The following is a 24,908-nucleotide window of genomic DNA, read 5'->3' as shown; positions in this document are numbered from 1 at the left end:
TCAGCCACTTCTGCTTCAAAATCTACCAGGGAGACATCAGGAATGCAACTCAGGTCGGCTGTGTTCAGTGAACACTCGTTTGGATGGGTGGTGAACTTAATAAGACCACAGTGCTCACGAAATTCTCCAAAGTGCGCTTTGAACGACTGGAGGAGACCGGATGTGAAGCCAGCTAGCTGGTGGAGATGTTTTGAGTGGGCTCACTTGTTGTGTATGCCTCTGTAAACTAAGTTTTTCGAAATGTAGTAAGTGACCTGTTTCAAAATACTTGATCAAGAGCTCCAGCTTGTTTTCAAAAGCAAACACAACGTGTTGAAGGAATAACACTGTATTTCCAACGCCTTGCACTTTAACGTTGAGCTGGTTTAGATGTTCGGTAATATCGACGAGATAATAAAACTTGAGGAGCCACTCAGTTTTCGCTACCTCAGGATGCTCGTTGCCTTTCGTTTCAAGAAAAATCCGTATTTCGTTGAGGCAAGCCGTAAAACGGCTGAGCACATTTCCTCTTGACAACCAGCGCACATTGCTCTGCAAAAGCAGACCGTGCAAAGGGGGCATGGCGTGTGTCGAAGTGCCGCTTAACATTCGACTGTTTCATCGATGCAATTTTGTCATAGCAAATTAGGCATACCTCTTCACAAAGGCAAATTCTTCGGGCTGTTCGTCCTGAAATGTACGATATTCATCATCTTTTTTTCGCCATCTTCTCCGTCGAAGAGTTAGCTTTGAGCTAATGACCAACGGCCAAGTGCCAATGGACGCAAAAGGGGGCGTGTACCTGTGCCCCTCAGTAACGGCCAACATCGGGTATTATCATCCAATTAAAATAGACAATCGCTCGTGCAACTGCAACTCTGCACAAGACATGATCAATAGAAAATCGATGGATGCATTTAAGCAAACGATAATTTTTTTAAACCCAAATCTGCGAGCCAGATTTGCGAGCCATATGTTATCATCAAAAGAGCCATATTTGGCTCGCGAGCCATAGGTTCCCGAACCCTGCACTAGGGGCTTTAAGACATATTTTAGACATTTAAAATGAATATTCCTCACGAAGAGGTATAAAGGTAACACGTTTGTTTGCCTCAATCACCTGTCTGTGAGAGATGCAGCTCATTCTTTACTCCAAACAGCACCCCCTCCTGTTTTATGGAAGCAGCTGCAACGGTGTACAACAGCGTAAAACATTAACATTAGTAAAATACTGATAACAATTATTGTTTATCAAGTGAAACTCATTTTAAAAACAATTATGAATAAGTACTTAGGTGTAAATTATCAACAATATATCTGAAATAGTGGGCAGCACGGCAGCGCAGTGGTTAGCGTGTGTGCGGCACAGTTCTGAGGTCATGGGATCAAACCTTCCTGTGTGGAGTTTGCATGTTCTCCCCGTGCTTGCGCGGATTTCCTCCGGGCACTTCGGTTTCCTCCCACATTCCAAAGACATGCATGTCAGGGTGTCTACTGCCCAAAGATGGCTGGGATGGGCTCCGGCACCCCCGGGACCCTACTGAGGATAAGCGGTGCAGATATTGGATGGATATCGGAAATATACATTATGACACCGAGCTTTCTTTTTGAATATTTGAAAATATTGACTAAGTCTGGAGCTGTGCAATTCCAGCACAGCTCTGGCTGGTAGAGGTGTGGTTTTCATCTAAATTCCAAGTAAGAATCTTCAAAATAACTTCAATTTTATGTGACAAGGCATCGCCATTACGTCAAAGATTAGATATAATTGTATTCATAGCTGTAGTTAAGTGTAGAAGGGCTTAAAATCAAAAGATCATTGTCTTTTCATGTTGGAGAATCAGCGGATGATCTATAAGGTAACGAATGTTTTCCACCAATATTCTCTCGAAAAGGTTAGCCACTGCTATTTTTTTTTCTTTTTTTTTTTTTTTTTTTTTTTACGAGAGAACTACTTTGTTCTTGTACAACAACTGCACAGTTGCTTCCGAGATATTTTTATATGTTTTAGATAAAGTCAAAATTGGTAAGGTGAAGGTGTGTGGTGCATTGTATTAAAAAAAACACTATCAAGTAAAATGAAGATTGGGAAGTCTGATTTTTAAACGGATTTGAATGGCTTGTACAAGAGATGCACTGATATTGAATGGTAACATCACCATTCTAAACATAATTTAGAGTTTAAGCTTTATTCCCCCAGCTTCTTTTGGGAAGATTTCATATCTTACAATTAGATGCAAGATCTTAGGGCCCGGTTGGGCTTAAAATGTAAATCATTTAGTCGGGCCAGCCAGGCTTCTCTTTGCTGTTTTTTTTCGAGGAGGATATGCACTTACTTTTACTAAAGTAATTATTTAGATAAAGAAAATGCTTACCAAACTATCAATTCAACTCCAAATCATTAAACCCAAATAAACTTTCCTCCCCGTGTTAGGGTAAAAGACACGCGGCTTTCTCCTTCCACCTCCCTCACATCAGATTTCTGCTTCTTGCCAATAGCTTACAAGCGTTACCAACTTTCTCTCTGCTTTTGGCCAAATCTTTCACTATTTGCAGCTTGTTATCTGCAGAATATGTTTTGCTTTTCGGTGCCATTTTCAGGGATCAGAATTTTCCGCGGATCCGCAGATTTCCGCTGTTTTTGAACCCCAAAGGTCATTCCCGTAAATCGTCTAAATTCGATGAGAAAATATTTTGGGGGGGGTGAGGTATGATACGTGACTGTTTCGTCACCCCAAGTTAGCATTTAGACCATTGGTCGATAGGTTCGCTGATAACCAATCAGCGGAGCTTTTGTTCAGAGCATTGGCTTTCTCAAACATGGCGCTCCTTCCGGTCTTTTCAAACGGTGAAATGAGTGTTTGAAAAATTAAATATGAAAATACTAAGAAAAGAAGACGAGGCTTTTGTCTCCGAGATTGATAAAGGAATCAAGAATAAATTTAAGTGGTCATGGCTGGAGAAGACTGTCACAGTAAACGTTAAAATCGGCGCAAAGATCGAGGAAGTTACAGAAACTTTGAGCCAGTTCATCGCAAAGTGTGATGTTCCAGGGAAAGCAAAGTGTCTATACTGTGTCGATCTGATCAATTATGGTACGCGGGGTTGTGTGGCACGGATCGATCATGCTAAAATGAACAAGCACAAAGCAAAAATAGCTTGCCGGCGATCAAATTATGCACTCTGATCCGCATTTAAAATCGGCAGTGAAACTAACAGTAACACCACCGGTTCAACATTATTGGCCGTTCCAAATCCTTCCACTTCAAATACTAGCAGCAGTCAACCACTGGTTCCCCTGTGTGACAGAAAATCCCAATCTGAGGTATTTATAAATCTATTTATTTATGAAATGATTTTATCTTTTGTGTTTATACAATATTTAGAACAGGATAAACAAAATTTAAAATTTGTTATAAACATGATTAAAATAAATTATTTTGTATCATGATCATGTTCAATATTATAAATGCTTTTAATGTCAATATATTATTTTTTTAATTTATATATATATATATATATATATATATATATATATATAAAATACATGGTTTCTGTTTTGTTGGATTTAATTCATTCTAGTGCAATTTTCACATAGCAAATAAGATAAATGCTTCGCCCCCCACCGCCCTGGACCTACGGCCCCTGCCCCCTGGCTATTTCAGCTGAAAATGAAAATCTCCATTCTGATCCCTGCATTTTGTTCAGTTTCACTTTCGCTCGCTGCAAGTTGCCAAGACGTGCACGTCAGTGCCAAACCATTCATTTTGGCGCTGCGCTTGCAGTGCCCACTTCAGTTGAGGGGCTCGGCCCCAAGCTGGGCATTTGCGTCGAAACTACAGTTCAGCACTGAAATACGCATGGCCGAATTTAAGCTTCGTGTTCACTTTGGCGGAAAATTTAGGCTTCGGCTTTAATTTGGGCTCGTTTATCAAATCAAGTTAATCTGTCGGGTTTGGGCGAGTTTGGGTTTGTATACGGGCGACTCAGGTCAGGTCGTGCTGATTTTTTTTTTTTTTAGGCCCAATCTTACCTCTAGACCCTTATGGAGGTTTTTGGGAACAATTGTACCAGCAAGATGGCGGACAATTATATCGGCTCCCTCTGGCTGACGCTCATCTTACGTAAAATGAACACGAATTTCTCGACAGATCCAAGGCTATCGAGTGAGGCTTCACTTTGATGGCTACCCGGAGTGTTACGACTTTTGGGCCAATGCGGATTCGTGGGATTTGAAACCGGCAGGCTGGTGTGAGAAGAACGGACACAAGTTATTGCTGCCTAAAGGTAAAAAAGGTGCAGCCTTACACATACGCTTGAACATAAGTCAAGTCATGTTTATTTGTATAGCCCTTAATCACAAAGAGTCTCAAAGGGCTGCACAGACCACAGATTGTTGCAAACCACAGACTATTATTGCACCATCCCCTGATCTAAAACCTACATGAAGGCAAGAAAAAAAGTAAAAAACCTCAACATGAGGAAAATGAAGATACCTTGAGAAGGGGCTGCACATGAGGTCATCCCCTTCCAGGATGACCAGGCTGCAATGGATGTTGCAATAACAAATAATACACAGATATTTTCAACATATAATAGGTTATTCAAATGCTATAGAATAGAAGTGTGTTTTAAGCTTAGATTTAAACATTTCCACTGAGGTTGCAGATCAAATCTCAGGGTGAAGAGCGTTCCATAGCACTGGGGCCCGAATGAAGTACGTTCTCGAACCTGCGGAACATAACTCCTTTTGGACTGCATTCATCTTCTAGGTTGCAAGGACGGCGAGTTCAACTGGAGCATGTACGTGAAGAACTGCAGAGGTCAGCTGGCCCCCAAGCATCTCTTTAAGAGCCTCAACACAGTGAGTGTCACGGGCGTGCTGGCAAACAAAGCCGACCACCGGCTCCTTTTCATTTCACCGTACCGCTTGCCAGTCGGTGACGCCCTCCGGATTTCGAGCGGGCATGAAGCTGGAGGCGGTGGACCGGAAGAACCCATCGCTGATCTGCGTGGCCACCATCGCTGCCGTGGTGGACAACAGGCTACTTATTCACTTCGACAACTGGGACGATACGTATGATTACTGGTGAGTCCAATACGACTCCAGAGTTTGTAAGGACGCTTGTAATATGAGAAAATGCTTGAATTCTAATGCAAACGTCATGCAAGTGCAAATCTAATCAAATAGCTCTATAGTTTGACATAATCGGGTCCTGTCCGTAATGAAAATAACGAAGATTTGACACAACATGAACCAAACATAGACTGCAGGAAATACTAATGAAATGGGGCGCAGTTTTATTAACTATGCCCCGTTCAGCTGCTGGTTTAGTCTTTGGCTTAAGATTTTTCCAATTTTCTGGTTCTTTTTCTTAAAGGCAGCACTCAGTCACCTCAATCAACAGGGCTATTGCTCGATTCACACTGGATTTTATTCTTTTAATGGCACTGGGAAAAGTGAAAAATTGGCCATGAATACATTTCTTAAATGTTATTGTTCTCCCGTCATATCACGGTTTGACTTTCGTGTCATCGGTGCATCCAGATTTTTTTTGTTTTTTTTGTTCATAGCGGAATATCGGTATCACTTTATAAGTGCCGATACACTAGAATCATTTAGAGAACTCCTTTCTGTTTCCAGAGCACCGATTGAATAAATTGTTTACATGATTAGTGCCTTACAAATACATGATTTTTGAGATTAATCCAATCAGGGGCCAATCACAGGTGCCATCATTACGCAAAATAGGCCTAGCTTCAGCATTTAAATTTGACATCTCAGGGAATCTAATAAATACAAAAGTTTTATTTTGAGTGAAAAAAAATTCTATATTAAATATATTTGAATTTGTTTTTGGCGATATTTACAATTAAAATAGGCATGACTATCTCACCTAGCAGAACATTACTCATTTTAAGTGTTTTTTTTCCAATGTTGGCGAGAATTGGCAAATAATTCTAGCATCTACTAAATAAGATACTTTTGCTCATGTTGAAGAGACGGTGTGTATTATTTGACCACTAGAAGTTGCTTCATTGTGCCAATAACGAGTGCTACACTGCACAAGTAAGAACACAAACTATAGAGACTCAAAGTGACCAAACCCCACCTTTTTATTCTTATTTCTCTGAAAATTATATCGGCTCCTGCCAGATGAATCTCATGTTATGTATAATAAATACAGATGCCTTTTTTTCTAATAGTATTTAAAAATGTTTATTCTAATAGTTTATCTATGTGTTTTTGACAATCAATCAAATCAATATTGTTTTTAATTAGTGTATTTTTTACCACCAGGAGACGCCAAATAAAACACAGTGTCCCTTTTAAAGGAAGATTTCATTCATATCACTCACCAAAGTCAACAAAGTACCGTGCTTGTTTGCTCTTGCTTGAAAAGTGGGCTCCATTGCTGCATCCCATGGATGTATACATCTCTTGTATCCGTTATATATATATGACTGTATCTTTTTGGGCAGAAATTAAAACAGAAAATGCTGCAAAATCAACCTATACATGTCAAGCGTTTTTAGCGAGTAAGCCGGTGTTTGCGTGTATCATCTGTCTCTGTACTATAAGTCCTAGGATGCTTTGTTGCATAAAAATATCCCGAATAAAGAAATCTGCGCACACGCAGAGTAATGTGCACACGATTCCATAATGCTTCTTGCTTTGCGGGAATCCATTTAATACGGGTGGTTATGGAACAAATTCAAAGTTAGAGAATATATTTATAGATTTTTTAATTTTTAAAAAAGTTTCTATCCTGTGTCAATTCATGCGTTGTCCTACGCAAAGGTGTGACGCCAGCAGTCCGTACATTCACCCGGTAGGCTACTGCGGGGAGGCCGAGCTCACTCTGACCACTCCAGCTGGTAAGACACAGACCAAGACACACGTGGGTCAGTATCAACAACTTTGCTGTTCTGTAAAGCCAAACTAATACCAAGATATTAATCATTGCTTGCTGCTTTGCTTTTAATACGCCAAAAACTAACATAATCTTTCATCCGATTAATCGTTTTCTCCCTATTTTATTTTTTAAATGGGTATCATTTGGTTGGGCTACAAAAAAAATCCCTCATTGAATATCATCGAGTACTGGAGACGTCAAAGATCAATTTTGGGGGTTAGCTGGCAATGAATGAGTTAATGAATATAATTTACAAACAGCATTTAACATTTTTATTAGATATTTGTGTTTTGGGGGACAGATGGTGTTGATTTTCTGTGATCATATTTTACCTCTAATATACCCATTTTCCAAATAAACACTCCTCCACTCACTTTGCTCTTGTGTTGCGCTTACCTGCAATTTTAATACAATACAATACAATCCAATACAAGAATGTATCAAAAGTTCTGTTTTTTAAAGTTCTCAGTTTGATTCAGCCAAAGACTTTTTGATACAGCTCTTTGTATGGCTGGATTGTTGAGGCGCACTTCATTTTAAGCTGATTGCGATTTGTTTCCTTTTAACTTCGGCAAGATACAAATGTTGCATGCTGCTGTTACTCACTTCATTTACAAAGCAACAGTTATGTACATTTTTCTAATTTTGCTCTCAACAGAATATAAACAACCTAAGAGTTTCTCTTGGGAGAAATATCTGGAAGAAACGGGCACACAGGCTGCTCCTGCTCGGGCTTTCAAACCGGTATGTTTCAAAAACGACAATCTTTGTGTAGTTAGTAGGAAGGGTGGGAAAAAAAGGAAATTACCAATTCATTTGCGCGTGGGCCAATGTGTTCCTTTTAAAAGGCAGTGTGAGTGACATGGAAGGGAGATGAGAGGATGTAGTTAATGGTCAGGAACTTTGTGTATATAGGCCTTAGCCACACTTGTCCAAAGAGAAAACTTTGATTATCTTTGAGTCAATTTATCTTGCTCATCTTAAATGTAATTTGACTTGTTTTCCTTCCAATTATAATTTGATTTGAAAACTTGAGTTAAACAAGACACGTTTTAATTATTTAATGTGTATAACCTCTTAAAATCACCAGCTTAGCGGCCTTGGCGTACAACATTGGTACCCATCGCCACCCTGCTTGTTGTTTGTTGTTAGGGGTTAGAATTGAGGGGTTCTGTCATCTAATGACTACCAATCTGAGGTGTTTGGACACATTGGTTGCTTAGAACTATCGTCGCATCATTTACCGTGCACGATCGCACGACTGTAATGGAGCCGACTCCTGGTAAGATGGGATAAGGCGAGGAAAACGGAGAAAAACCACTTAAAATCGTTTACAATTTTCACTTGCTTATTTTTGGATTTATTCTGCAAAATAAGAAGAGATAATAGTTAAATGAGGAAATTTATCTGCAAGTGGGACAAGACAATTTTACTCGGCCCTCAGGTTAAATATATTTTATTTCTTTGCTTATTTATTTTGATAATTATTTTAAGGAAATTGATAGAATTCTTATGTGTTTTTGTTTATTTGAGGTGTTCTCATTAAAGAATTTTTTTCTTGTTTTAAGATAAAATCCCTGACAGATAATTTTTTTGATTATTTCTCTAATTATTTTGGTCTGAAACTACTAATTCTAATTAATAATTTGGTAAAATACATGAATACAATACATACATTTGAATACAATACAAAGTATCTATCTATCTATATCCATTTTGTCATGATTTCATAACAAAATGGATATGGAATTCATTCACATCTTAATTCATTTTTCTTTTACTTGGGGAAAAAAGATGACAAATACAGTGAGATTAATAATTATTCATGATCCACCTGTGGAACAAGAATTTATTTTTATATTTTTTGCAGCGTGCACTGATGTTGAGTGACTGACAGTTGATGCTATCAACTGGTTGCACAATAACTTTATTTTGTTTGCTAAAGCAATTAAAGTAGCGGCTTAGTCCGTCCTCTAGTTTGGGGGACGGGAAACCACAGCTCAGGAGCCGCATGCGACTATTTAGCGCTGTAATGTCAGCTAAAATTGTTTGCAAATAGAAAAAGATCGGGGAGGAAATATTTTTTTCTTTTAATATGGTTTGTGTAGGAGGAAAAACATGACACGGACACTTTTAACGTTCCCGTTGCAGTCGAATTGTGTAGAATAAATATTATACTTTAGGGAATTGGGTGCATTTCTCCTCTGCTTGTTTTCCTCTCTCCTGTGTTTCCTGTGTTGGGGCCGAGCATAGCACAATCCTGCCCCTTTTAAAGGGGCAGAGTCCCAATGTAATCCGACCTCTCGTTATTGCTTAATTTCAACACAGAAGTCACATTAAATGGTACAGAACTTTTTAGTAGTTCTTTTTATTAGGCGTTTGGGGGGATTTTTTTGTCATACATATATTGAAGGACACTTAGGGATATCATTTGTGTTTTGTTGCCCAGGCCCAAGGATGGGTTTTTGCTAAGGTATCAAAAGAAAAAAGGGGATGTTGCTGCGTTTTACCAATGCACTGACTTGTTTGAAATATGCACAGAAATTTAAACTTGTATAAATTTGATTTTATGAGATTTTCAAAAGGTCTCTGTTGTATTTTTTATTAATGCATGCTGTCTCCTATTGCACTCTTTTTTCTTTTTTTGCCCTAATACGGGGTACATTATGCACGTTCCATTTGTTTTTCTACTGTCAGTCATTAATATTGTAATGAAGTTAAACTTAGTGGACCATTCTCCACAGGATGTGCTGAATTCAAGTCATTTTGATAGTAGGCTATAATAGCAAATACATACAGCATGTGTTGCATTTATTTTATAAGGCTTTTGATTTTTTGCAGCTCCAGACAAATGTGTTTTTATTTTCATTATTTTTGTCTAATGTGGCTCGTTTAAAATTTTGGGTTGCCGACCCCGGCACGAGTTCTAAGTTCAACAACCTTTCTGAAGCGGCGAGATACTTTTTTGTTTCTGTTTAGGCTACCAGTTTGATATGTATTTCTAAATTATTATTTTATTATCAGTTTGTAATTCTTAAAACTAGGTTAAAATAGACTATGTAAACCACTAAAATATCATGACTAGAAAATCACGATGACACCATCACTGGTTAACTATTTTCAGAGCCGTTTTACGGGCAACTCAGGAGCTCTTAGGGGGCTACCTGCTGCTGCGGTGAGTGCGTTAGTTAAATCAACTACCACAGATTCAAATTTACACGGGTTAATATTGGCTAATAATGATTCTGGTGTAGTTGACTTTGCGTAAAGAAAAAGGAATGAATTCAAATGATGGCAAACATCGCGTGACAGTAGCTTCTTTTGCAGAGGCCGCCGCACGGCTTCCAGGTAGGGATGAAAGTGGAAGCTGTGGACCGGAGGAACCCCATGCTGATCCGCGTTGCCACCGTCTCAGACACAGAAGACCACAGACTCAAGGTGCAAAATGTTCGTACAAATGAGCCACGCCGGCTGCTCACTCACCCCAAATGCCTTACTTTAGATCCATTTCGACGGCTGGAACCCGGAATACGACTTCTGGGTGGAGACGGACTGCCCCGACTTGCACCCTGTTGGCTGGTGTCACAAAACGGGACACACATTGCAGCATCCGCATGGTGAGACTCTTTACAACATATTTCATTGTCGCGCCCTGTGTAGTGTTAAATACAGAAATGGAACCAGACTGCGACTTTTAACACGGTGACCCCTATGGCCGTGAAAATGCGGTACTTGCACGCGCAACATGAGCGAGCTGACTGAGGCTGCAATGATGACACAAGCCAGGAGACAGCGGTAGCGAGTAGCAAAATTCCAAATTCCGTATAGGTAATTTAAGTAGTCAAGTCATGTATATTCGTATAGCCCTTAATTGCAAACTACAGACTATTATGACACCATCCCCTGATCTAAAACCTACATGAGGGCAAGGAAAAACTCAAAACCTCAACATGAGGTAAATGAAGAAACCTTGAGAAGGGACTGCACATGAGGTAATGTCCTTCCAGGCTGCAACGAATGTTGCAATAAGTATATTGAAATGATTTTCCCCTATAAAAAAATAGTTTCTGCTTTACTCAAAACTCCAGGGTTATGAAATAAAAATAAATGGTAAGATATAAATATAAAATATCGTTAAAATAAACTTGAAAATGTTCTTCTGTTTTACTAAAAGTATTGAAAATTCCGAATTTTTGTGTGCATTTAATCCGGAAAATATGCGTTAACATATTTCATGAGTTGTCTTAAAATGAAAGTGAAGTATGTGTTACAAACGCCCAACTGAGTTTAAAGAGCCCTTATGCTGTTTTCCCCTCTATGTTGAACTTACTTTTACTTACTTTTAGCAAAGCTGTTAAGTGCAGAACACATTATGTAAGAGGAATGGAAGGGTGTGTTGATGTCATCCTTGTTCCTGCTTATTTTTTTGTCTCTGTCCGTGTATGATGGGTGATTCATAGGTATTTCAAAACAAAACGCGCGAGAAAATAAAAAAGCACATTAAGCTGTTAGCTATCAAGGTTACATTGGAGGTTGTGCACAGGTTAGCAGACTGCAATAGAAAAATAATCACTTAAAGATAAATGATACAGTTTGGTTGAGAAACTTGTCAATTTACTGTATCTATGCATGATTGGTTGGGCAATCCAGTCTTCCTTTTGGATTTAATAAGATGCAAATCCCGCACTAGGCGTTCATTTTCGTGCCCTCGCATCCCTGTCCAAAGTCCCGACTGTACACGCGTATTTGCACGCTTATCATGAACGAGCAAGACAAAGGCTGCAATGATGACACAAGCCAGAGGGGGCGCCCATGAGCAAAAAAGTTCCCCATTTTGTACTGCTCATTTAACTAATCTTTTTCTGTTTTTTTTCCAGGCGCAAATGATGTAAGTCCTCCAGGACCCGGATGTCCCACCCCAGGATGCAACGGAGTCGGACACATTAAAGGACCACGCTACGGGACGCATTACACGTCCGTCTTGTGTTTTATGGGTTCTTTTTCCTCACCAGAGATATTTTCTGAATCCTACATGTGCACCGTGCAGGCAGGTGAGCTGCCCCTACTCTGAGATGAACCTGAACAAAGACAGTTTGCTCCCGGACCGTCTCAACGGCGAACGGCCCCTCACCGTCGTCGGCGTACCCCCCCGAGGGCGGCGACCCGAGCCCCTCCCACAGCCCGCTACCGCGCCAGATCAGCTCGAGACGGCCGACGAATCGCGTGTCAGGTTCGCCCCACGAGAGAGCGATTCGAGTGTGCAGCGATTTGAAATACAGCTATTGAATACAGTTGCTTCATTTCAAAAGTAATTCAGTTACCCCCCCAGATTATCCACACAAAAAAAAGCGTTACTCTGAAAGTAACTAGTTACAAATTACCGTTCATACTCGCATCAAAGCCGCACCACTAAAAGGGCTTCGAAAGAACCGCAGACTAAAAATATAGAAGAAGCACTATACTCTTCAGGGTTGGGTAGGGTTAATTTAACTTGATTACTTTCAGTTACTTTTGGATTACTCCAATACCAAATATGCTAATAAAAGACAAAAGAAACTAAATATGAATAAAATAACTACACTTTGTGCAGGCTTGGGGAGTAACGGAACACATGGAACGGCAAAAATGATGTCGGCAAGCTGTTTGAATTTATTTTCATTTTGTTTCTGTTGCATTTTATGTTAGTTTTGCCGGAGATCAAAGCCAGGAGAGAAAGCTTACCACGTGTTGTGAGTCATCATTTTATTCATATTAAGTTTCATTTGTCTTTTATTAGCATATTTGGTATTGGAGTAATCCAAAAGTAATTGAAATTAATCCAGTTAAAGTAACCCTACCCAACCCTGATACTCTTCATATTTCTCTGCTTGCAAACAAACACTCCATATCCATTTTGTCACTGGGCTTCAAACCACTCGAAGATCTCCTTCTCCATTTCTGGGTACTGTCCAAGTTGTTCCCAAGCATGGTGTATTGCAAAAATAACTTATAAAAATAAAACAAAAAGACTACAATTCAACACACTTTCCCCATTGATTTCCTGTTAGTTTGTTGTTCTTGCGTAAGCCACGCCCCCTCCCTGCACACTGCCTACCATTGGCTACTAGCGACACACAACCAAATATGCATATAGACCCAGCTCCCTGATTTATGCAAGTATAAACAGTAGGGAGAATATCCAAATGAGACGGTTTGCCACCAAAACTGTATTCAGTTGTATTTTGTTGACACCCTTCAGTAATTTCCTCTACGGGACGATATGCGAAGTTCACAATGCAGCGTAGTAACACGGTCGAGTTAGAAAATTGGAATTTGAATGCGTTGAATTACGGAGAAAATTAATAGTCATCTTTGGACGCGTTCCTTTGTAACTCGTTAGTCCCGAAACTAGCTTGTACTTGAGTGTCTTTTCGGTTGCTAGGAAACTCGTCGAGGTGGAGGCTGAGCTCTCAAGTCGCGTTATTCAACCGGAACCACTAGGAGGGGCCATTGAGCATAACCAGAATGGAACCAGACTCAAACGGTAAAATTGGGAGGAGGAAATTCACCAAAAATGCTATAAACTATAATCGCTTATTCCAGGTGTTACTTTGGTTTCTTTCAGAAATGCCCCTGCTCCCAAATATCTCAAAATGCACTACGTCAAAGAAGAGTCAGGCGATGGTAAAGGTAAGCTATAAAAAATTGTTACTATTAAAAAAAATTCCAGACAAGATTCAAATAAGAGGCTTTATAAACGTTTTCTTCCAAGATCCAGAGAAAACGGAATGCAAAGTGAATTTAGATCTTCAACAAGTACACCATCAATTTGTTTTTTAAAAAGTACATTGTGCAATATTTGACCACCAGACGGCGCCGTATTGTTTAATGCAGCCGATAAGGAATGTGAAAAAACACTCGGAATAATAGAAACTACGGAGACCCAAAGTGACCAGGCTGCACTTTTTTTTCTCATTTTGACTTTCACAAGGTTTTTGGTTTTGAGCCGTACCCGTAGAAGCAAGATGGTCGACAATCAATTCAGCTCCCTCTACACCAGGCGTCTTCCACCTGCCCCCTAAGAACACCTGGGTGACCGTGGACATGTTCTGAAAATAACTCACCAGTGATGTGTCAAGTGGGATTGTCAAGGAAATTGGATTTCTAGCGGGTGTGATGATTTTATGGTTGCCTCAGCCTATTTTAACTCGTGATAGTTACAACCTGGTAATAATCTAGTTATAACATGTTATTTTAGAAATTCATTTCAAACTGGTAGCCTTTGCCCCAACCAGTACCAAAAAGTAGTCATTTTGACCTCCAGCATAAAACTAGTTTGTACAAAAAAATAAAATTGTAACATTTCACCAGATAAAGGCAGTAGGCCTTTGGCCACCTTGCCTTTGGCTTTCTGTGAAAATTTTAGCCCAACCCATTTTAACAGGGCAATTGTAAATAATAAAAAAGGAAAGTTGACTGTGAGGGATGCCGCTTCCAGTGGAAATCTGGGGTTTTTTCCCCCCCGAAATCTGAAACAACTGCGTTTGCCTAATTTGCCGAGAGACTGTGGCTGTATTCAAAGGATCAAACATCAAAAGGCACTGCCGGATGAAACATGCCGACAACAAAAAGCTAACTGGAAATGAACGCTGTGAAAAGGTGAAGCGACTGGAAGTTGTTTTAACAGCACAGCGCTTTTTCACGAGACCAATGAAAATGCTACAAAGGCGAGCTACGAGGTCGTGATGCTGAAAGCCAAGAACTGCAGACCTTTCGCAAAGACTGAATCTATTAGAGTCTGTTCAAAGAATGCCAGGCTGAATATAAGGCTTTCACAAACTTTGAATTTTGGCACTCCTTGCCTTAAGTGTTGGTAAACGTCTTCTTCTCTGCCTCAGCCTCCCCAGACACGGTGTCCCTCCAGCAAGCTCTGCACGAGTCAGTGTTTTCCCCGGGCATCTCGGCCACCTCTCCCCACCGGGTGGCGCTGTGTTGGGATAAACACTGCCAGCTCCTGCCTGAAGTTTTGGGTCTCACTGCCAAGAGGGTGGCGGGATGGAGCACAGAGCAGGTCAGCCACTCAATATTCATTCTTTAAGGTATTCCCAAACTTGGTTTCAATTAGGCACCTGTAGTGTTCCTCCACACAATTATGTTAATATATGGCAAAATATTCCCCGCCCCTGGGGGCTTGAGAAATGTCATCTCGAAAATTGACCAATTTGGCTAGTTTAGCGTAGAGCTGCCACGTCATTGAAGGAACACTTTCAAAAAAACGAATTAACACGACATCCCTTTTCATTGAGGTCATTTTGCATTTTTTGGTGACGAAGCAGAGTTTGCTTGTCAGTTGGGAATGGGCCATACTAAAGACGTTGCACTGCAAATGTCTCATAAACCTGTTCTAGGTGATTGTTTTTTTCCTATTGAACTGCATGATTCAATTCTTTAGTGATGGTGCAGGCATCGAGTTTCCACAAACTTGCGACAACGCTTACGCTTACTGTTGGATATTCCACTTTAGTCAGTCAATCCTCCTGGAAATGCACTGAGCAGGGGCCTTTCCCACACAAATTTGGTCCAAAATTGTATCCATTTCTCACATTTTCGTCCTTAGGACAACAAATGAGATGAACTTCATCCACTTGCAACACAATCTCCACAAAAACTACCGAAAACTTTGCCTGAAATATTGGAACCTCTTGGACTAACACGTAAAACAAAATTTAAATTAATTTTTTTTTAACGTATATATGTATTGGGTATGGTTCCTGCGGATCCTTGAAAAGTCTTAAAAGGCATTGAATTCATTCGTCTAGAAATAAGGCCTAAATTCAAATGTCTTAAATCCAATGTTCCAAAGTCTTAAAAATGTAAGCACATATATTTAGTTATATATAATAAATAAATTTTACACATCCAGGGAGTTTGAGGGTTTTGTCCCAAGTATGTGTTTTTATGATGCTAAACTCGAAATTGGTCTTGAATAGAGCAGTTTTGTTTTACACTGGACCCAAAAGTAATTTTTCATGCATCATGATAAAAATGTTTTATGGATTTTATGATTTTGGGACGAGTAGTTATCTACCAGTTTTGAATGAGGATCCATGAAGTACTGTAAACCTCCTTTTTATTCATTGTTTTCTGTGTCTAAAATTTGAGCGTGCCATGTTTTTTAGATGGAAGGTTTTCAACTAGATCAAAATGGGATTTCAAAACAAAGCAAACAAAGTTTCCATTTTATCATATAAAATGGCGTCAAATTCACATGACTTGTTAAGTTGGTTTTAATTGTTTTTGTTCTGTTGACTTGTTCTTAAAATGGATTTAGAAAGGCATTAAAAAGTATTGATTTCAATTTGCCTTAAGCTGTAGGAACCCTATATTATATATACAGACGCTGCCCTACTTATGGACTATTGTAAGTTGAATTTGTTTTATGTTTAAGGCTTGTATAAGTAACCTGTATTGTTTTGTACTAAAGATAAATGTTTCATAAAATAATGTGCTCTGAAGATAAAGTTGAGTTACTTTTGGAAGATGCACTTCAAGAGGTCCTCCTCCGTGGTAAAGCGGCCGAAAAGAAGCGATCCGACCATTTTCTCAACAGAATCAAGTTTTCTTATTCCACTTTCATTTCAAAAGAAACAGCTTGCCTCTTCTTTACACTTGACACCAACCATATTGAATGGAAGGACGAGATATTAAACACTAAAAAGGTCAAAGTTTTTAGCGCGCCAGAGATACATTGCGGTGTGTATACACACAAACTAGGAAGAGGAAGCGGATTTCTTCTTCAGGGTGGATGATGGGTGACCTCCGATAGCGCCACACGGCGGTAACGGCGTAAAGAAGAACTACAGTAATGTCCTGTACTCAGAAAATGATACACATACTGCAAAATGTAACTTTTGGCAATGTCCAAATATTTTCCGATATCCCGAAAAAAATGTTCGGATGTATCGTTTTTCGTAAGTCGAATGGTCGTAAGTAGGGGAGGGTCTGTATGTGCATGACTATGTAATGGTCTGTTACTTGTAATGACACAATTATGAGTGTTTTAAGTTTGCTGCAACATTTTGGGAATATCAGTTGAACAAAATTGGCAAGAAATTTCAATTAAAGTTTTGTATTTATGAGAAATTGGGTGAGATATGATACGTTTTCTCCGTCCCACTCCATTTTAGGCATATTGTTATGATTTAGATTATCTTTACATGTACACACACGGATGGAATGAATACATAAGTACAATTTGGGATTACCTTTAACGCAGTTGTCACGATAATCCAAAAAATGACAGCGATGTTGTTCTGTTTTGATCAGGTCTCTAGTTTTGTGAAAGGACTCCCAGGGTGTAAAGAACACGCGGCTGCATTCAAGACAGAGGTACGTCCTTACCGGTCACTGCGTTTGGTATTTTGCCGGAACGTCTGCCGACTGTATTCTACAGCAAATAGACGGCGAGGCCTTCCTGCTGCTCACCCAATCGGACATCGTGAAGATCCTGTCCATCAAGCTGGGGCCCGCCCTCAAGATCTACAACTCCATCCTCATGTTCAAAAGTGCCGACGAAGAGTAATCGAGGAACTCTCCGCGTGAACATTTTGGGAAAAGCGAGTCGCTCTCTTCTCGACGGACAAGTCGGGGATTTTCCTGCAGTCGCCTTCGAAAGTATTCGCCACTTTGGCATACTCCCGCTCAAAGACTGAAAGGGTTTTCAAAAAGCCCTTTTTTAATTGAGAGCACAGAAAATCAGAGACCAGTACTCGTAAAGTAGAACGTTATCCTCACACACCTTCGAGTCATCCGGGGGCTATGAGATTTTTTTTATGACTTGTAAATATTTTGAACGTTTGAGGTTGCGTTCCTAACACGTCACTTCTCACTCCCGGTTGACCGTTTCTGTTCTTAACGGCATCTTGAATGTTAAGAAGTGTTTCTTCAGCCGTTGTAAATAAAACGCAGATATACTCGTTATGCAAAGAAAAACGACAGTTTGGGATGTCTTCATCGGTGTGTAATTGTATGCAAAAGGCTTTTAATTTATGTGAAGCAATTGAAGGATTAACAGTACGCCGTCCTCAATTGCGCGCGACTGTAAATAAATGAGGTTTGCACTTGTGACCGACGGATCGGAATGAGCCATGTGGGACAGGCAAGAACTGGAAATAGGAGTTCTTAAAACAAGGACCGTGTTCAATTATTAGTAAGAACCAACAAGTGGTCACAAAGTAACCCACAAACAGGAAACTGTAACTGGAAAATGCAAGGAGTAAAACAAAACACCGACGATCCTGGCATCCATGTGGTGAAAATGACAATGACCGAAACAAGTACGGTGTCCAAACAGCCGTGTATATAAAGGACTAGGATGGTTAGGCACAGGTGTGTGTAGATGGGACACACCTGTGCCCAGTTGGGGCCCCTTGGTGGAAGAAGGCTTACGATCTCGGGTCCGAATCGGGGCGGGGCATAAATCGTCTGGTGAAGTCCTATCAATCGGGACCGAGTATGGGACGTGGCCGGTCTCCACTTTAGTCTGGACAGTCGGTGAGCACTCTGTTATAGCAAAGGAAGGCGGGCTCCTCCGCTATGTTCTGGATGCTGTAGGCGTGACCTGGCGGATAAAAGCAAAGGTGAATGTGGAAACCATTGCGCTCCAGCTGTTGTTTATACGCTAGAATTCATCCAATCATTAAGGCACAGGTGTCAAACTCACGGCCGGCGAAATCATTTGATATACATCTACTATAACGGCCCGGGTCTATGAAACGCTAATAACTTCCAAACGATACTCGGATGCTAAAAACCACAATGGCCGAGAAAATGATGTTAACTGACATTGCCGGTAAACCCGTGTGTCTTATTTGTGGAGCTTTTGTGGCCGGAATTAAGGAATTTCATGTGAAACGGCACTACAAGACAAAACTTCAGAGTAAGCTGAAACACTTGAATCCAGAGAAAAGATATAGAAAGTTGAATGGTTAAAGAAGAATATAAAATATGTTTTTCACCAAAGCACAAATTTTAGTTATATTTCAGTTTTTTTTCAGGACAAGAGATATTTTTATGGAGAGCAACGATTTTTAATTTGTTTAATTTTTAAGTTTGTTTATTTTGGAATAATATTCCTGACTTTTTTTCAATTCATATTTTTTTGAGTTATTTTTTTTTAAGAAAGGCAAATTTAAGTGTATTCAATAAATATTTATCCTGTTCGGGCCCTCTGTATAATTGAGTTTGACACCGCTGCATTAAGGGATACTGAGTAATAGTATGAAAACACTAATACCACTAGATGTCGCTGTGTTGAGTAGTACATCCAAATACAAGTGCCACAAGAATCCAAAATACGGAGACTTAAATGGACCCAAACGCACAATATTTCTTGTCATTTTTTTTTGCCTAGCCTTTCACAAGGTTCTTGAGGGGGAAGGCTTAGAAGCAAGATGGCGGATAATTAAGTCAGCCCTCTCTGGCATGTTATGTAAAATTACAATTTAGTTTTAGTAGAAGCTGCAGCGTTAAACAGCCAAAATGAACTCATTCACTTCCATTTCTTATATTACAAAAAATCAGCGGGGAAATGTCTAGTACAGAAAAGTAACACGGCTGCAATTAGGAGACTCATTTGCGAACTGTATTCCCAGCAATGACTTTCCAAGCCAATTTTACAATTTCTCCACTACCTTTAAAAGAAAAAAAAATCCAGTGTGAATCAAATGTCTGCGATTTCCAGATACGATTTTTATAACTGAATTTGCATTTATCAAGATGTATAGTTTTTAGAGCTTTCGCGTAAATCACTAAAATATTCGTTTGAGACAAATCTCGACATGAAAATGACAATAATATGTAGCTCACATTTTCAGTTGCGGGAAGTTTTTCCCATCACTAACACTACCTGATTTTTTTTTTGCATAGCACATAATAAATGTCCATAATTGATACGTAATCCTTGCACTAATACACATTTCATAGTGCCCTTTTTTAACGACTAGTAAGGTGCTAAATACTACACACTGTCTCTTTAAACAAAAAGGCTTATTCTTACCACATGGCACCAAGAAGGAACTACCCGCGTCCAGACAAGACTCAATACAGTCGACGATGACCTTGACACTCCCCGTTAGCAGGAAAAAAACCTAAAAGGAAACGACAAACGATTTTTCAATCTAAAAACTTTTTGCAAAGAAAGAAAAAAAAAAACGTTTCTGACCGTGTTAGCGCTGTGATCCACCCACAGTGGTTTTTTCATGAAGGCGCCCAACAGCATCTTCCCGTGAGAGAAGTTCCAACAATGGAGGTCCTCTGTTATCCCCAGATTGCCCCCTTTGAAGAGGTACCACTCGAAGTGGTCGGGAGAAACCACCAAATCTGCACAGAAACGGTTGCAGGTACAAGAATTTTGCTTTTGTAGTTTTGTAGTAAAACCAGACACAGTCATCCCTTGCTGTACAGCAGTTTTCTTTTTGCAGATTTGCTACTTTATGGATTTTAATCGTGATTGTTTCGAATTCAGCAGTCACCCCACTTTCCTGCCTTCAATTTTGACTTTCTCTAAAAGCCATCGTATCAACAAAACGCCCTGGAACGATAAAGTCACCTGAAGCCCGGGCCCAAAAGGCAGAGCAAGACGCTTTCTACCGTCGACAAAGTTGGACTACCTGACACACCGACGTGAGCATGTCAAACATCCGACCCGCGGACCAGATCTAGCCGGCTGGATGATTTAATCGGACCTGTCGCGAATGTACGGGTATACCAAAAAAAGAAGCGAGTCTCTAGGTCATTTTAAAAAATTATGAATTTTTCAACAAATGCAAGCCAAATGCTTTCTCCGTCCGCTAAAGGGAAGAGCGGAGTGTTGGTTCAACTGTAAAACTGATTTCACTCAATTGTAACAAATCGACTATTTGACCCAATACTGAAAAACAAAAATCAGTAGTTTACATTCTTTTAGTGACCTGGCCTGCCTGAAAACAGAAATTCAGGATCCGGCCCCAGAACCAAACTGAGTTTGACATCCCTGCACTAAACAGGGATCAGAATGGAGATTTTCATTTTCAGCTGAAATAGCCAGGGTCCAGGGCGGAGCCCGGTGGGGGGCGAAGCCCCCCTGAAGTCAACAGCATTTATCTTATTTGCTATGTGAAATTTGCACTAGAATGAATTAAATCCAACAAAACAGAAACCATGTATTATATATATATATATATATATATATAAATTAAAAAAATAATAATATATTGACATTAAAAGCATTCGTAATATTGAACATGATCATGATGATACAAAATCATCTATTTTAATCATGTTTATAACAAATTTTAAATTTTGTTTATCCTGTTCTAAATATTGTATAAACACAAAAGATAAAATCATTTCATAAATAAATAGATTTATAAATACCTCAGATTGGGATTTTCTGTCACACAGGGGAACCAGTGGTTGACTGCTGCTAGTATTTGAAGTGGAAGGATTTGAAACGGCCAATAATGTTGAACCGGTGGCTGCCGATTTTAAATGCGGATCCGAGTGCATAATTTGATCGCCTGCAAGCTATTTTTGCTTTGTGCTTGTTCATTTTAGCATGATCGATCAGTGCCACACAACCTCGCGTACCATAATTGATGAGATCGACACAGTAAAGACACTTTGCTTTCCCTGGAACATCACACTTTGCGATGAACTGGCTCAAAGTTTCTGTAACTTCCTGGATCTTTGCGCCGATTTTAACGTTTACTGTGACAGTCTTCTCCAGCCATGACCACTTAAATTTATTCTCGATTCCTTTATCAATCTCGGAGACAAAAGCCTCGTCTTCTTTTCTTAGTATTTTCATATTTACTTTTTCAAACACTCATTTCACCGTTTGAAAAGACCGGAAGGAGCGCCATGTTTGAGAAAGCCAATGCTCTGAACAAAAGCTCCGCTGATTGGTTATCAGCGAACCAATGGTCTAAATGCTAACTTGGGGTGATGAAACAGTCACGTATCATACCTCACCCCCCCCAAAATATTTTCTCATCGAATTTAGACGATTTACGGGAATGACCCTTGGGGTTCAAAAACAGCGGAAATCCGCGGATCCGCGGAAAATTCTGATCCCTGACTAAAGGAAAACTAAGTATTTGTATGCCAATAATGTCCAAACGATGGTGACAAAATAAGATCTGAAGTAAAAAAGTTGGTGGTGTCCTGAATGAATAGCACAATATAGCCGCAAGATTATTTGTTAGAATTCTTATTTCACAGTACAAAAGTTATTTGTGAAAAATAAACATTTATAAAGTACAGTCATTTTATTTGTTAAACAAATGCTTGAGTCTGTAAAATAATATAATAGTATAATAGTTTTTCATATATCATGAAATAAAAGTTTCTACTTTTCAGAATTTGACTATTGCAGGCTTCTTTTTTGAAAAGCAACCCGTATGAAAAATGAGCGGTTCAGACATCATAAGGGGGCAAGGCTTAAAAGGTGAGTGAGGTGTGGAGGAAATACCCTATTTTTCCCTCATCCTACTTTTTTGCATTATTTACATCATTCGGAATGAGTATCTGTTTTCTCCATCCTTTAACATTCATTTCTGGTACTGTGAATAAAAATAGTGTAATCATGAGATAAAATCAATGCGCGTTACACACAAAAATACAGTACTCCTGGCTTGAATTTTAATTCAAACGCACCACCTCAAATGTCCGATTCAATCTGGGGGGGATCTCACGAAGCCCTCTTTCTCCACCTCTAAACATTTTCTCCTTGGATCTATACAATTCATGTATGTGAATCTCTCCCAAAGGTGAGAGATTTTCATGCTTGGGGCTTAATGTACAAGAAAATCATCCAGAACCCAATGCTTTGTATTTTTTTTCAAAAAGGAAATAAAAAAACGTCTAACATGTTACCTTTTTTCCCTTTTCGGGTGTTGGGGAACAGAAGCTTGAGCCACTTGGTGAGTTTGGCCTTGTTTTTGGCCTGCAGGATGCAGGCTTTGAGGGGAGGAGCACACAAGTCGGCCACTGACAGCTGTGCGGGAAAATTCCTAGACGACGGGAGGTCTGCAATGAAAACAGTTGGTGCCCGTCTGGAGATGTAAAACATTTTAACATTTCACACAGAACTCTCAAACTTGTGGTTGGTCTGTGACGTGCTTTGATTGTAGTATTTGAAAGTCAGTGTATTAGGATGGCCATTGAAAGAATGAGGCGGAGAAGGAAGGAGCGAGGGGTATAGAGGGAATGAGACATTGAGGCAGAGACAGAGGTACAGAGAGGAAGAGGGGTAGGGAGAAAGACAGGTTAGAAAGAGACAGGTAGAGAGATTCAAGGGTGGCAGAGTCAGATAAAAGTCAGAAAGCGGTAGAGAGAGAGAGAGGGGGGGGGATGGAAAGGGAAGGGTAGAGAGACTGGTTGTAGATAGAGAGATAAAATGGAGAAAGGGTCAAGAAGGCAGGTGGGAGAGGAAGAGGCAGAGAGAAAACAAGGTGGGGTAAAAATAAAAGGGAGAAAGGGGGTGGAGAGATAAAAGAGAGTGGTAGAGAGAGAGAGAAAAAGGAGGGCAGAGAGAGGGGTGGAAAGAGACTGGTAGAGTGTGTTTAGAAGAGTAGAGATAAAAGGAGGTAGAGAGAGGGGATAAAAGGAGAGAGGAGCGGAGAGGGTGAAAGACACAGAGGTAGATCGAAGAAGAGGGGCAGAGAGGGAGACGTGGGGGGATTGAACGATAAAAGGTAGAGAGATAGGAGTGATAGAGCAGGAGAGGGAGAAAAATAGAGAGGTAGAGCGGGAGTTGCAGAGACTGGAAGATAAGAGCACCATGCACTTCTGACTTATTCGATAAATTCTCCTACGTTCCCTCTTATTATTACCATTTACTTTGTTTATTTTCATTTTAATTCTTAATATGGATACTTTTTATCTTTATTTCATCTTGGAAAGAAGATTTTTGAGAAGGATTTTATCTTGTGGAAAACAAACCGGGGCCTCAGCTCCCCCCAGGTAAATGGAGTTTAATTTTATGTATTCAATGAAGAAACCGAAAGTGCACGCTCACTTAGAATTATTCTTATAAGTCTCAACGCAAATGAATAAAAGGGCACACTAAGTATCAAAGTACATTAAAAAGACTCACCGGCATCCTCGTGCGGCTCCAGGTCAGTCATGGATATAGGTCCGCTTCGCAATCTGTGTCCCGCCCGCCCAAAAACACGTCAACAAAGGAGTCCAAAAAGACACCTCGACAATCGATCCGCGGCGTTTTCCTTACATTTTCGGTGAAGGACGGTCGCTGTCTTGCAGGTTGTCGGGACTGCTTTGAAAAGTGAAGGTTCCTTGATTGCCGGGACTCGCGACATCCAGGACACCGTCGACAACTTGGCCGGCGCCTTTGTTGACAGACAACGTCCGGTCGGGGCCGACGCTCCCCGTCGGCTTTTTGTCCCCGGTCCTTCGCCTCTTCTGCGATTCGTTGGCACACCCGGTCGAATTCGGTAAGGAAGTTCTCTTTCGGGGCTTAGTTTGCTTTCTAGGTTTGGCCGTCACTCGCTTTTCGCTCAAAAGCTGCAGGGACTCAGTCTCCGTATTCTCTCCCGTAGCCGCGGCCTTCCACCACTCGCCAGGCGCTTTGCTTTGCCGTTTGTTCGAATGCTGCGATGGACTCGTCGCCACGGGCTCAACACCGACTCGTTTCGTGCTTTTGCGCCGGTACACCCGCCCGAAGGAGTTATGCTCTGCGTCTAAAATCATCACATGTACAAATAGAAATGAAGGCAGAGCCGGGCAAATTTTTTGACTCGCATCGGGTTTAAACATTTTGGCCAAAGAGCTAGGAGGAAAAAAAGATCAATCTCCTTATCTATCTATCCAGAATCTCAGCAAAACTTGAAGGAAAACAATAATGCAGGGCTATCCAATTTTTCTTCATCACCGCACGTCTATTTTTCCCTTTTTTCCATTCAGGCAAAACTAAAAGAATGACTAAAAACTATATGTATTTTTAGAAAAACAGCACCAATGTGCATTTATGAA

General features: G+C 40.2%; 2 protein-coding genes across 3 annotated transcripts in view; one reads left to right on the top strand and one right to left on the bottom strand.

Moving 5' to 3' along the window:
* Positions 1-18,000, top strand: part of l3mbtl1b (L3MBTL histone methyl-lysine binding protein 1b) — a 24,367-nt gene extending 6,367 nt beyond the window's left edge. The window contains exons 10-23 of one of the 2 annotated variants that reach the window (XM_088327186.1): positions 4,131-4,266; positions 4,752-4,843; positions 4,917-5,068; positions 6,782-6,858; positions 7,555-7,640; positions 10,224-10,334; positions 10,399-10,513; positions 11,774-11,870; positions 11,944-12,126; positions 13,318-13,419; positions 13,501-13,565; positions 14,774-14,946; positions 17,202-17,264; positions 17,329-18,000. In XM_088327186.1, the coding sequence (XP_088183312.1) occupies positions 4,131-4,266; positions 4,752-4,843; positions 4,917-5,068; positions 6,782-6,858; positions 7,555-7,640; positions 10,224-10,334; positions 10,399-10,513; positions 11,774-11,870; positions 11,944-12,126; positions 13,318-13,419; positions 13,501-13,565; positions 14,774-14,946; positions 17,202-17,264; positions 17,329-17,457 (1,581 nt within the window). In that variant the 3' untranslated portion in view covers positions 17,458-18,000. Of the gene's footprint in view, positions 1-4,130; positions 4,267-4,751; positions 4,844-4,916; positions 5,069-6,781; positions 6,886-7,554; positions 7,641-10,223; positions 10,335-10,398; positions 10,514-11,773; positions 11,871-11,943; positions 12,127-13,317; positions 13,420-13,500; positions 13,566-14,773; positions 14,947-17,201; positions 17,265-17,328 lie in introns of both variants that reach the window. The other variant, XM_088327185.1, reaches the window with a different exon arrangement.
* LOC148372567 (uncharacterized) overlaps positions 17,889-24,908 on the bottom strand; it is a 20,041-nt gene continuing 13,021 nt past the window's right edge. Inside the window, exons 12-17 of the mRNA XM_088327184.1 lie at positions 24,148-24,616; positions 24,013-24,065; positions 22,791-22,943; positions 20,098-20,255; positions 19,933-20,023; positions 17,889-18,495 (exon numbers count right to left, since the gene is read on the bottom strand). Of these exons, the coding sequence (XP_088183310.1) occupies positions 18,413-18,495; positions 19,933-20,023; positions 20,098-20,255; positions 22,791-22,943; positions 24,013-24,065; positions 24,148-24,616 (1,007 nt within the window). The 3' untranslated portion in view covers positions 17,889-18,412. The remainder of the gene's footprint in view (positions 18,496-19,932; positions 20,024-20,097; positions 20,256-22,790; positions 22,944-24,012; positions 24,066-24,147; positions 24,617-24,908) is intronic.

The sequence above is a fragment of the Urocampus carinirostris genome, chromosome 2 (assembly GCF_059441175.1).
Source record: "Urocampus carinirostris isolate Australia breed hairy pipefish chromosome 2, RoL_Ucar_1.0, whole genome shotgun sequence".
Classification (NCBI taxonomy): domain Eukaryota; kingdom Metazoa; phylum Chordata; class Actinopteri; order Syngnathiformes; family Syngnathidae; genus Urocampus; species Urocampus carinirostris.
Note: the sequence above shows the minus strand (reverse complement) of the source record. Positions and strands in the feature narration are given on the sequence as shown.